This window comes from Callorhinchus milii, unplaced genomic scaffold (assembly GCF_018977255.1).
Source record: "Callorhinchus milii isolate IMCB2004 unplaced genomic scaffold, IMCB_Cmil_1.0 Scaffold3, whole genome shotgun sequence".
NCBI lineage: Eukaryota > Metazoa > Chordata > Chondrichthyes > Chimaeriformes > Callorhinchidae > Callorhinchus > Callorhinchus milii.
The window spans coordinates 67,771,532-67,785,308 of record NW_024704744.1 but is presented as its reverse complement, the minus strand read 5'-3'; the positions used below and the strand labels follow the sequence as shown (position 1 = coordinate 67,785,308).

The window sequence follows — 13,777 nt, the reverse complement described above, 5'->3', positions numbered from 1 at the left end:
CTGCTTCATTCATTCGCTGGAGCAGCAAAGGTAAAGAGGATTAATGCTCAAAACTAGAAAAGAGTTTGAGAGAATACTGAAGTGACATTAGTGGCGCCCTGCAAATAATGTGCAAGACGGTTTCTTAGTAGGGCCAGTTCAGTGCCAGGATCTAGAAGTGTACCATGCTCCAATCTCTACAAATTACTTCCTCTAACCTACCTCCCATGCCTCTACCATCTTTACTCCAACACCTTCCTAGTAGTCTTCCTAGTCCCTAAAATTGAAAAGAACTATTGCCTTCAGCACCTCCACTTACCCCTCTTCCCCTATCCCTTACTCCATTCATTGTGCACTGCACATCTTTGTTCCTGTCTCCCCTGCATGCGCTCACTCAGTCCTTTTCCAAACTCTCAACTACTTCTTCTTTTCCCATAATAGTCAACCATAACCTCTCCATATCCTATGAGACCACATCTCCCTTTCAAAACTCTTGTGATCATCCCCTCCTCAGAAAAACAACTCTCGACCCTCATCTCTTTCAAGCCATATATCAAGTTCTCCTCCCAAGTCTGCTCTTCTCCTCCTTCAGAACTTCTGCTGCCGATTCCCTAATCCTCGCTTTTAGCACCTTAAGATTTATTTTCTCTGATGCCCCCTTAACTGGCCTCCTTAAATTCTATCCTACACAAGCTCCAGTTCATCCAGATATTGAAATTATTACTATAATAAAACAATCTTAAAAAATTGTACATAACATACAGGAAATTGCAAAATTGCACACACACAAAAAAGCTGTCATTTGATGAACACCTTTAAAGATTCTTAGATACATGAGCTTTACAATTTTTTTGTGTCTGATACCACAACAACAAAGTCAACATGAGAGTGAAAAATAAAGCACGAGAATGAAATTGTATATTTTGGTATCTACTCAAATAATATTTCAGATGACCATAGAACTGTACCCTCTATTATTTTATTATAAATTACGTTGGCATTTAGACTGACTTAGTTTGTAAATGGCTGACACACACTGACCTCGAATTGAAACTTCTCCTTTGTACCGTAAATTTGCACTTTCGTCCTAATAAACCAAAATGCAGGAAAATCAAGACAGTTCATTTGAGGAACAAGGCATAGTGATTCTGCTACAAATTTATGCATTTTATTAAAATAACATATGATGCTAACTGTTAAATAGGTAATTCTCTATGTGTTACATTTTACAAAAAATATTTAGTTGGAAATGGAAACATATGATATCTGCTGAATAGAACCTTCACAACAGCCTTCACAAATTGTAGACGGATTCATGAAGAAACTCAAAAATTAAATATGTGCTGTGCCTGAGTCAGATGGAATACAGCCCGGAATCACATAAATAGGAGCAAGAGATAAATAAGGTAGATGGTACATTCTAGAAGCACAATAACTGAAGGAGGTGTACCTTGGAATGGAAGGAAAATAAATGTTATTTCAATATTTAAAAATGGAATAGAAAGTATCATAGAATCACAGAAATTACAGCACAGAAAGACACTTGTAAAGGTTATGCTCATTGGAACCATTTTCTCTCATACTAATTTCCACTGAAATCTCAATTTGTAATCCAGAAAAAGCCCAATTGGACAATTGTCTCAAGTGCACTAGAACTGTTGAGATGATAATGACATTTACTGATAGATTCAATGTGATTCTTTCCACCACTGCTATGGCCTGGGCTCAATGCTGAAGACTTGATGACTCTAACTCTGTTCCTGACCAAGGAGAATTTAAGAGGAGCTGAAATGAAGATATTGATAAATCAAGATCTAATTTACTCAGGTTTCCAAAATATTATATCATTGATGGTCTAAAAAACACAAAGCACTCCTGTTATCCCTGCAAGTCCAAACCCTAACACAGCAGTGACCAACCTTTAGGGTTGGCCAAAAAAATAAATATACTTGATTGAATGTTTCTCATTTATGCCATGCCACTCGTGTGAATGTTCAAGGGGAGGCATCTTGATGCTCTCACGGGCCACTTCCGGCCTGTGGGCGACAGGATGGCCACACGGCCCTAACAGGTAGGGTGATCTTAGCTGGACAAGCAGTAGAAAACTTGCCAGTCAATGCTCTCAATGGTAAGCTAATCAGTTTTAGCTGGTTGAACTCCAGCAGAGGCCAATACACACTCTGGGGTTCCCAAGCCCTGGTCTCAGCAACCTGTGCCTAATATTACAGAATTAAGTAAACAGGGTATATGTTCCTCCAGGGATATATGCTTTCTATCCCAGATAACTTTCTATGTATAGGTGGCATGCAGGTGTGAACTGTCATTCTGGTTATGGTACTCTTAAGTATGGTGATGAGTTTTCACATGTGTCAATCACTGACCAAACAAAAAATGGGATGAAGTAAATTTCTGATTATTAAAGTTGACCAAAATAAAGTCACAATCTAGCGAACAGTAGATTTTAAGATTCACATAGAAACATTGCACCTTCTTCAAGCAGTAATAATATAGAACAATCAAGAAACTCAAAATTATCCATTTCAAAATGGTGAACCACCTCAATTATAAACTTACCTTTAAATCCAAAGCAGCATTCCACTGAATTCTACTAAGGAAGGGAGATGGACTTGCAACTTGAGAATTTGATGGTATGCCGTCTAGCCCTATTTCCTGCAAAGTACAATATGATATTTATTCAACAAATTCTTGTTTGGTGCAGGGCTTGTGTCCTTCCCTTGGTAGGATAACACATCAACTACTCAATAGTTTAAATAAAAGGCAGCCCTATGCACCTAGAACAGCTACCTTCATATGTTCTAGAATGTATTTGTCCCAAATTAAACATATATCATTTTTTCAGTTTCTTATATGGCCAATGAGTCATGTTTTTATAAACCTATCTGCTTCTCCAAACACTGGCAAATTTGAATTTTCTCTGACACCTTCCTCACCCTCAAAATATTAGCTGTACATCTAACACCTAAAGCATGAAGGATATATGTATAATAGAACTGCTGGTCGGTTATTCCAAAACAAGTTTTCACATTTTTGTATACTTTTAATCATGACAAAAAATGTGCAGATATTTTTTATTGAACAATTTATTTTATATTAGTTTCAGTCATCAGTGAAACTCAGATATGAGTGAAACTTAAATATCAGCTTTCCCTCATGTCTGAACATTGCCCAGCTTTATCACTACCTCTTCCCCAGGCCACCAAGAATTTCAATTGCACCTTCAGGTCCAGCCTCCATAATTTAAATATCCCAAACCTCCCTACACAAACTACAGACCATTAAGAACTCTACAACTAAATTCTTTCCTGCACCAGGGTCCACAAGCCTACCATTCCCATCTTCACTCGGTTCCATTGGCTTCCCAGCAGCTAACTTTCAAGATCCTTGCCCGTGTGTTTACATTTCTTCACGTCCTGACCCAACCCTAACTCTGTCACCTTCTGCCACCCTACCAAGGCTCCCTTTGCTTAATATTCCTACTTTATGGTTGAGCTTTTAGCTCTGAAACTCCATCCAGAGTTCTTGGACTCCAGGTGGTGTCCCTCTTGCCTCGCCCTCTCCTTCCCTACTTTTAAAGCCCACCTTACGCCTTCTTTTCAACTGTACTTGTGGTGACATTTCACGACAACCTTCCTCAGCTCTCTTACTCACAGATTGGGCTACTAATCAGCTGCATGAAGCACTATGTGATGGTGTCCAAATGTGGAAGACAGTATATAAATGTAAATTGTTGTTGTCACAAGTACTTCTTCACTTAGACGAGCACAAAATTCACCAATCCATTAAAAAAATTTAAGCAAAACAAAGAATTTTCTTTCACTAAGGAAATGAATAGTTTCTGCAAGTTGTTCAGCTTTATTGGGTTGAGATGTACTGAAATGTGAATTGTAGTGATCTTGACTTTTGATAATTTATAGTATACATATGCTCTTACTTAATCTTTGAATTAAATGGAATCTTCATATACAGAAAGAAAAAAAAAGAACATCTGGAACAATCTCCAAAAATTTGGTGAGGTGATCACTGCCATTTATCTGCGCAAACACTTTACTCATATGTGGTTTCATTAAGGTATTTGTCCAGGTAATGGGAGCTGAAGTTAATAGTAACAACATTGAAATGTGACAGTAAATAAAATGTAAGTGTGGTTAGGAAAGAGCAAAATGGAGTTGCCAGAGGAGACTTTTTCACTGTTCATTGAACCGTCCTATCCAAGCAAGAAATACAAAAAAACACTGGTAATGTTTAAGGTGTTACATCTTGAAGTACAGCATCAAACTGTAACACCATTCCTTGGTACATTACTACATATATACATACAAATACTGCTCCAAAAGATTCATCTGCATCTTCACCCAAAAAATGGAAACGTGCTAGCAGAATAGATTCAAACCTACCCTGGTGGGTCCAACTCTACTAGCAAGTAATACAGGGAGATTTCACTCTCAATGTCTGTTTAAACACAGAATAGTTATGATCAGACAATTTCAATCTTAATGCAGCAATAAACAAGAAAGATATGTTCTCATTTGTATTGCTCACAAACCTTTTTAGTACTTTGACAACTTTTGTTTGGTCAACCACATGTGGAAATCCATCACTATACTTAAGAGTATCAGTATCCAAACCAGACTAGAGTATGTTTTGGGGTATACTACTAGAGTTTAACTAGCTGAAACCACATAGCTTGCCATTTTGAGAACTGTCTGACAAGCTTACCACTGCTTGTCCAGCTAGAACGATTCTGCCTGTGAACCAGACGATCGAATCCACCACATAGGGTCTACTTGACTTTCTGTTACTGTGAAGTGGGTTCACTGCATCCATACACCTCACCACCACTGGACAGTGTAAGTCTGATCATGCTAATGTGCAGGTGCATTCAAGTGATAACACTTACACAAAACAAAGTTTGAAAATGCAATGAATTTTCATGAACAAACTCAGAAACATTAGAATATACATATATCTTGCAAAAATGTGTTGATGTATTATAGTGCATTGCAACATCTATTTAAGCTCACGGTTTAGGCTGACACTCCAATGCAGCGCTGACGATTACTCCATTGTCAGAGGTCCTTGAGGCAAGAAGTCCTATCTGCCTTGTTAGATGGGCATTAAAATTCCATGGCACTATTCAAAAAAATCCTGATATACATGTTCCCTCTTGGTGATGTCATCCGCAGACACGGGTTAAACAACAACAACAAAATTATATTTGAATAGCGCCTTTCACATCGGGAGGGCATCTCAAGGTGCTGGACAGACAGAGTTCCGGACCTGAGGTGGGGGTCAGGGTCGGGGAGTGTGGTGGTGAGGGGGGAAATAGGGAGATCGAAAACCATACTCTTTGGCTTCCGTCAATGTCGTCATTCCCGCGGACCTAAACTCCTCAACCTCCCTGGGCTCACCCTCAAACTCACTGAACCAGTGCAAAATCTAGGCGTCCGGTTCGACCACCACCTGTCCTTCCTCCCCCACATCCGGACCCTAACCAGGACCGCCTTCCTTCACCTCTGCCACATTACCCGCTCTCCGATCATACCTTACCCCAATTGCAGCCAAGACTATCGTGCATGCTTTTGTCACCACCCGCCTGGATTACTCCAACTCACTCCTCGCTGGTCTCCCCAGCTCTACTATTCAGAAAATCCAGCTCATTCAGAATGCTACTGCCTGTGTACTTACCTGGACCAAACTCTGTAACCCCTGGGTCCACTGGCTCCCGATCACCGAATGGATCGACTTCAAGATCCTCACATATGTGTTCAAAACCATTCACTCCCTGGCACAACTGAACCTCTCCGACCTCTTCACTCCCCAATCCACCACCCAGGGCCTCCGCTCGACTGGCACCGGCCTCCTGCTTGTCCCTCGCACCCTCCACCCACCGTTGGAGGTTGTGCTTTCAGCTACTATGCCCTGAAACTCTGGATCACTCTCTCTCAAACCCTCCTCCTTGCCCTCTCTCTCCCCTTTTTCAAGTCCTCCCCGAAAACAAAAAAAAATTACATTTATAGAGCACCTTTCACGTCAGGAGCAACCTTCCTTTTCAACCCTGCTTACGATCACCTCCCACCCCACCGGCTCGGAGTCAGGCTCCACCACTATTAAGTGCTCTGAGACACTACCCTGCGTGGAGGGCGCCATATAAGTGCAAGTTATTGTTGTTTTCCCCAGTATCCTGAGCAACAATCTTCCAGATAAAATTAGTCATTTACTTTGTCTGTTTGTGGGACATTGCTGTACACAAACTGGATGCTGCAAATACCTACAAATACACAATCACTGCATTGCACAATCACTTGAACATATTCAAGACTGAGATCGATAGATTTTTAAAAACTAAAGGGATTATGCGATATGGGGATAGGGTGGGTAAATGGAATTAGGTTTGAAGATTAGCCATGATCTTATTAAATGGTGGGGCAGGCTCGAGGGGCCGAATGGCCTACTCCTGCTCCTATTTTAGACATTCATGATGTTATTATCACCATATCAAAACACACACGCACAATGCAAAATTACATTTGTATAGCGCCTTTCATGTTGGGAGGATGTCCCAAGGCGCTGAACAATCAATGTTTTGGACTCAAGCTGGGGTCGGGATTGGGGAAGGTGGAGGGCAGGGGGGAAGGAGGATGATTGAAGGCGCGGTCGATGAAGAAGGTCTTGAGACGGGTCTTGAAGGAGGCAAGGAAGGGGGCAAGGCGGAAGGAGCGGGCAGGTTGGTAGGGTGTTAGGTAGTGGGGAGCAAGGCCATGGAAGCCTTTGAAGGAGAGGACCAGGATCTTCAACTGTATCCTCTGTGTGATGAGAAGCCATTGGAGTCGGGCGAGGATGGGGGTGATAGGGTCATGAAGCCTGGTGCTGGAGAGGACACGAGCTGCAGAGTTCTGGATGATCTGAAGCCTATGGAGGGAGGAGTATGAGATGCTGACAAGCAGGGAGTTTGCAGTCAAGTTTGGATGTATGAGGATCTCGGCGGCCTGCGGTGTCTGACAGTGGTGAAGCCGAGCGATGTTGCGGCGGTGGGGGAAGACAGAGCGGGTCATGACACAGATGTAGGGTAGAAAGGATAGTTGACGGACAAACAAGACGCCAAGGTTCCATACTGGCTTAGCAAGGTGGAGTGTGCAACCATGGATGGTGACGCTGTTAGTGCCTGAGGTGTGGAGTTGCTGATGGGAGCCAATCAGGAGAGCCTCGGTCTTGTTGACGTTCAACAGTAGATGACTTGATGTCGGAACGCTGCACGAGATGGTGCGGGAGCGAGAGGAGAAACCGTGTGTGGAGATGAAGTGAGACGGTGTGAGAGGTAGGATCTGAACCATTCAAGAACAGAACCATGAAGGTTGAGGTGAGAGGAGATACAGTGGAGGAGGATAGAGTGGTCAGCGGTATCAAAGGCAGCAGAGTACAAAGAGGATGAAAAGACAGAGAGATCCCTGGTCGCAGATGGGCAAAATGTTATTTGTTATGTTGACCAAAGCTGTTTCTGTGCTGTGGGCGGCACGGAAACCCGATTGGAGGGATTCGTGAAGGGAGTGGCGAGAGAGGAAGGAATGAAGCTGGGAAGCAACGACTCGTTCCAGGACCTTGGAAAGGGAAGTTGGAGATGGGACGGTAATGTGAGAGCAGGGATGGGTCCAGGGAGGGTATTTCAAGTATAGGAATGATGATGGCCGTTCTAAAGCGGTGGGAACAGTGCCAGTGGATAGGGAGAGGTTTATGCTGTCTGTGAGTAGAGGAATAAGGAGGTGGAGCTGGGAGGTAAGGAGAGGGGTCTTGCCTCCCAACACAAGGATTATTAATAAACATACAATTAAAATTATGCTTAGGATATAGTGAAACAATGTATATGTAGCTATTACAGTCTGCCACCATATCTTCAGCTGTTATCCAATTTGTATCATCCATGAATCATTCTCTTTCTGGTTGAAACTCCTGCAGGCAAGCTTGTAACAGTGGAGCCACTTCTTACTTTGCTGTTGCAGTTTCATTCCAGCCTTCCATAACTTGTTGCTTCAGTGAAGAAGCTTCAGTGATACCAATGTTATAGACACTGAAGTCAGGGAGTGGTCGATCCAAGAAGTCATCTTTCCATTCTCCCATTTTTTTCACTTACTTACATTATATCAGTGAAAATGTATCTTAATTGGAATAGCATCTGCAATCATGGCTATAAATCTATCAAGACATTGCTTTGCTCCTATTATACTTCCTTTGAGTCAGTGACCCTACTGTTGCCAGTTTTTGAAACAACCACAGCTGGGCAACTATTTTTTGACAACAGTGTTACCTTGGCTCAGCAGTTAGTACTCATATCTCTGAGTCAGAAGGTTGTGAGTTCAAGTCAGTGCTGGGTCAGTGCTGCAGTATCTGAGTATGCAGTATCCTTTGTTTGTGATGTTAAATCAAGCTCCCATTTGTTAAGTGCCTTGCGAAATCGTCCTGACGTGAGAGGCGCTATCTAAATGTAAATTTGTATTGTATTGTTGCTTATTTAAAACTTTTCTCTTTGACCGTGCCTTCAGCTCCCCTCTCGACTCTTCCCACTCCTCGCTCCCTCCCTTCCCTCCCCTCACCCTGACCATTTCCCCCCTCCTCGCTCCCTCCCTTCCCTCCCCTCACCCTGACCATTTCCCCCTCCTCGCTCCCTCCCTTCCCTCCCCTCACCCTGACCATTTCCCCCCTGCTCGGGTCATGACCCAACTGTGCAGCGCCTTGGGACGTCCTCCTGACGTGAAAGGCGCTTTATAAATGGAATCTTGTTGTTGTTGTTGTTAAGTGGGTGTTAAAGATCCCATGGTATACTTGTAAAGTAAAAGGAGCATCCTTACCAACAATCACACAGAAAAAATTGATATTCACTTCATCGCTGTTTGTGGGACACTGCGGGTAAATTGTCTGCACAAATACAAAACTCCACAGGAAATCTTGTGAAACGATGTAAGAGGTGCTATATCAAATGTAAGATTTTTTGTATAATAACCATCTTGTAGAAGTGTAATGGAATTCCACTGATGTGGTAATTGTCCTGTTATCTAAATCCCACCAAACACACTGCCATCCTTTAGTAATATTCTTTGAAACATCTGTTTTTTGCTACCTCCCTAAGAGTCATAAGGAGTCATTGCAAAAGCAGTCAACTAGGCTGGTGTCTGTGGGTGGAGTATCCTGAGACTAAAGTCGTATCCTGATACGTGCTGTTGTCTTGGTGTAATATAGTAATCATTGACTATCTACTGATTTTATTCACTATACTGCAGCTCCTTATAGCTCAATCAGTTACAAGATTAGTAACATTGTCCATGTGGTAATGAATGTTGTTTGGAATGCACTTTTTTTTTAATCTGTTTTTTCTCTCTGTGGAAGAAATATTGGCTTTATTTATATTAGTAAAGTTCCCTAAATTAACATCCACTTCCCATCTAGAATCGCACGCCAGCTCTAACCAGAAGCGATTCATTTAGGTGGCTGTGCATTTGCAGCATTCTTACATAGTATCCTTCACAACATCTGTCTTATGTATAGGTTTTTGGAGAAGGAAAAGGATGGGACAGCCATGATTTCTACAAATCTGTTCTTTCAATGACCTTTTTCTGTGCTGTACATTTCTATACTTCTATGGTTCTCAACCAGGGCTAACCACAACATCTTTCCAACACTTTTTAAGGTACCATATTTTCACTTGGCCTAAAACAACACTATTTTCCATTGAATTCATAATGCACACTTTGAAAATGGCCAATTAGCTCAATCTTTTTTTAAACCTATACGACTGTAATTTATGGAGTTAGAATACACTGCACCCACATGTTTGCATCCTAAATTGGATACATCCCTTAATTTAATGCCAACTATAAGCATAAAATATTATTTTGCCCCTAAACCAGTTTTCTTTTAAACAATTCTATCAATCTTATTTCAATCATTTCTGGTGGTAAGGAATAACATACAAGTAGATTCTCAATGTTTACAAAAAAACAGGGAAAATACATTACTTTCATTTGGAAAACAAATATATCAAATATAGGGTTCAAAATATTACTTTCAAAAATATTAAATAGACTTGATTAGCAAACTTACCTTGTTTGTATCAATACTACTGGGCCGTCTACTATCAAAAAAAGTATTTGCATTCTGGCTTTGTGATCTAATGGGTTCCAGTGTAATTTCCTATAAGTATACAAAAAAAATACATACCAACTTGAACATTTTCAGCATAGAATGGGACCAACTGGCCCATATTGTCTGCGCTATTGCTACCTGTCTTCAGTTCCCCTTTTTATTGATCCCACTTTCCACATATCTCTTTTTTTAACTGCTTAGATGCTTATCCAGATCCCTCTTGAGTAATTGTATTGACACAGTTTCAATACCACTTGTAGTAATGAATATCACAGCTTGACAACTCTCTGGATAACAAAAATTCCTTCTACCCTTATCCTGATTATTTTGTTAACAATCCTGAGACTATGCCACGGTGTCATTGATACATACCCCAAATAAAGAATTTAGAACACCTCTATAATATTGAAATGGTAAGAATTTAGCCAGCTACTCTTTATACATACAATGTATATACAATTCTAGTGAATCTATGCTGTAGCCTTTTCCAGATGTATATCATCTTGCCTGTCATGGGCATCTCAAATACAAACTCCAAATGCAGCTAACCAATAGCCTATACAATACCAATACAACTCTCCTATACAACTCTTATATTGAATACATCTGTTTAAAAATCTCATTACCCCAATTGCTTTCTTGCTATTTTTCTCTACCTGCTATCCCTCTTTTAATGATTTATCTATTTGGACCCTCAGCCTTTTGGTTAGGGCTCATATCATGAAAAGCACTATATAAATGTAAATTTCTATTGTATATACCCTTCATGTTTAATTTCACTCCATGTTCTTTTTCCTTAAGTATATTAGCTCACATATATCAGCATTAAACTGCATCTTCCAAGTGTTTGATCACTTCTCTAGTCTATAAATTTAGCATGAGTTTGAAATTCTGTGTAAGCAGGAATCCAACGAGTTAATTGGCAATCATGTGATATTGGTTTCCAAGGTCAGACTAGTTTGGCTGTTTCAGATCGATACAAGGCGCAACATGTCATTGGTGGATCCAGAGCCGGGCATGTGTGGAACGGTCTGTGTCCAGAACCTGGGGCACATTACTGGCTACAATCCTGCCATTCTGATAAACATCCACCATTTCCCACTCTGCACTCATTCCTTTATCCATAATTGCAATATTAATCTCTTATATGGTTCCATATGTACAATATCCACGTTTGCTTTATCTATTCTCTCAGTTAATACCTCAAAAAATTAAATTAGATTATGTTCAACAAATTCACTTTGCGATAATAACATTTTATGTTCCTCAGTTTCTAGAATGAGATTATGAACCTTATACTGATATAATAATAATAATCCTTGCATTTGATGTAGCGCAAATTTAAGTGAAGTAAAAAACATGTAAATGCATCTGTAGCAATTTTCCTCATAAAAAATTACTTGCTTACTTTAATTGTTTCAGCAATGCTATCCTTTCGACTTTTATTTTCCAAAGGAGAGGCAGAAATCTGACTAGACGATTTGATGGTTTCCAACCTTTTTTCCTGCAATAATACAAAACAACAATGTTTCAAATCAACTGGGACTTTGGGGTTAGTGGCCTGAGTTCCATCCTGACATCATGATTATTAACTTATTGTTCCGCATCCATTAGGATGTTTTTTAAGCATCCCAACCCTTTTTTTAAAAAAAATCAGTAATCTACATTCATTCCTAAATATTTTCTTTTTCAAACTAAACTGAAGCCAACTGGTGTATTTATCTTCAATTATTTATCTTTTTATACTAGTTTATCTAAACATTACACCTGCTTCTTCTTTCATAGAATCATAGAATCATTGAATTGTACAGCACAAAAAGAGGCCATTCGGCCCATTGAGTTTGTGCCAGCTCTTTGAATAAAGCAATGTAATGTTAATCCCACTCCCCAGCCCTTTCCCCATAACCCTGCAGACCTGTCCTCCTCAAATACTCGTCCACCGCATTTTTAAAAGTAGTTATCGAATCGGCCTCCACCATCCTTTCAGGCAATGCGTTTCACATTCGAACAACTCGTTGTGTGAAAAAATGTCTTATCACCTCCCCTCTACTTCTTTTAGATACTATTTTGAATCTGTGATCTTGAGTCACCGACACACCTACCAATGGAAACAGTTTTTCCCTTTCTAACCTATCAAATCCCCTCATGATTTTGAAGACCTCTATTAGGTCTCCTCGTAACCTTCTCTGCTCCAATGAGAATAATCCCAGCCTCTCTAGCCTTTCCTCATAATCAAGGTCTCTCATTCCTGGGACCATCCTTATAAATCTCCTCTGCACCCTTTCCAATGCCTTAACATCCTTCCTATAATGTGGTGCCCAGAACTGGGCACAGTATTCTAACTGAGGCCTAACAAGTGTTATATATATACCCTTTTTACAGCTTTATCTACCTGTCCTGCTACCTTCAAGGATTCATTTACCTGCACCCCCAGGTCTCTCTCTTCTTTTACCCCCCTTAAGATTGTATTACCTAGCCTACATTGCCTCCCTTCATTCTTTCTACCAAAATGCATTACCTCGCATTTCTCCACATTGAAATTCATCTGCCATGTGTCTGCCCATTTTACCATTCTGTCTATGTCTTCCTGCAGTTGGCGACTATCCTTCTCAATGTTTACCACCCTACCTAACTTTGTGTCGTCCGCAAACTTGGAAATGGTACTTGCTATACCCAAGTCCAGATCATTTATGTATATTAAGAAGAGCAGTGGTCCTAATACCGATCCCTGGGGGATGCCACTGTACACTTCCCTCCAGTCAGAAAAGCAGCCGTTCACCACAACTCTTTGCTTTCTGTCTCCCAGCCGGTTCTGGATCCATGCTGCCACTCTCCCTTTTATACCATGGGCTTCTATCTTTCTTACAAGTCTTTCATGTGGCACTTTGTCAAATGCCTTTTGAAAGTCCATATAAACTACATCAACTGCACTACCTTTATCCACCCTCTCCGTTACCTTATCAAAAAATTCTATTAGATTTGTTAGACAAGATTTGCCTTTAACAAATCCATGTTGGCTGTCCCTAATTAACCCATATTCTTCTAAGTGAAGATTTATTCTGTCCTGGATTATAGTCTCCAGGAGTTTCCCCACTACTGATGTTAGGCTGACTGGCCTGTAGTTCCCAGGTTTGTCCTTCGGTCCCTTTTTGTACAGGGGAGTCACATTGGCCACTCTCCAGTCCTCTGGCACCATTCCTGTGTCCAATGAAGATTGAAAAATTGTAGCCAAAGCCTCCGCTATTTGTACCTGTGCCTCCCATAGTAACCTTGGTTGCATCCCGTCCGGACTGGGCGACTTATCTACCTTCAGCGCAGTCAACCTTTTCAGTACTTCCTCTGTTTATACTTATCCTATCCATTTCCTCTACCCTCTCCTCCGATACTGCGGCATTTGATGCATCCACTTCTTTTGTGAAGACAGATGCAAAGTACTCATTCAGTACATCAGCCATGCACTCTGCCTCCACAATAAGATTTCCCCCTTGGTCCTTAATTGGCCCCACCCTACCTTTGACTAGCCTTTTTTTCTTGATATGTTTGTAAAATATTTTAGAATTCCCTTTAATGTTACCCGCTAACCTTTTCTCATATAATGTTTTAGCCCCTCTTATTTCCTTTTTCAAACCTCTTCTGCACTTTGTAT

General features: G+C 40.8%; 1 protein-coding gene across 1 annotated transcript in view; it reads right to left on the bottom strand.

The window, feature by feature from the left end:
- adgb (androglobin) overlaps window positions 1-13,777 on the bottom strand; it is a 109,653-nt gene that overhangs the window by 44,327 nt on the left and 51,549 nt on the right. Inside the window, exons 15-18 of the mRNA XM_007894495.2 lie at window positions 11,540-11,635; window positions 10,090-10,179; window positions 2,554-2,649; window positions 1,021-1,066 (exon numbers count right to left, since the gene is read on the bottom strand). Coding sequence (XP_007892686.1) covers window positions 1,021-1,066; window positions 2,554-2,649; window positions 10,090-10,179; window positions 11,540-11,635 — 328 coding nt within the window. The remainder of the gene's footprint in view (window positions 1-1,020; window positions 1,067-2,553; window positions 2,650-10,089; window positions 10,180-11,539; window positions 11,636-13,777) is intronic.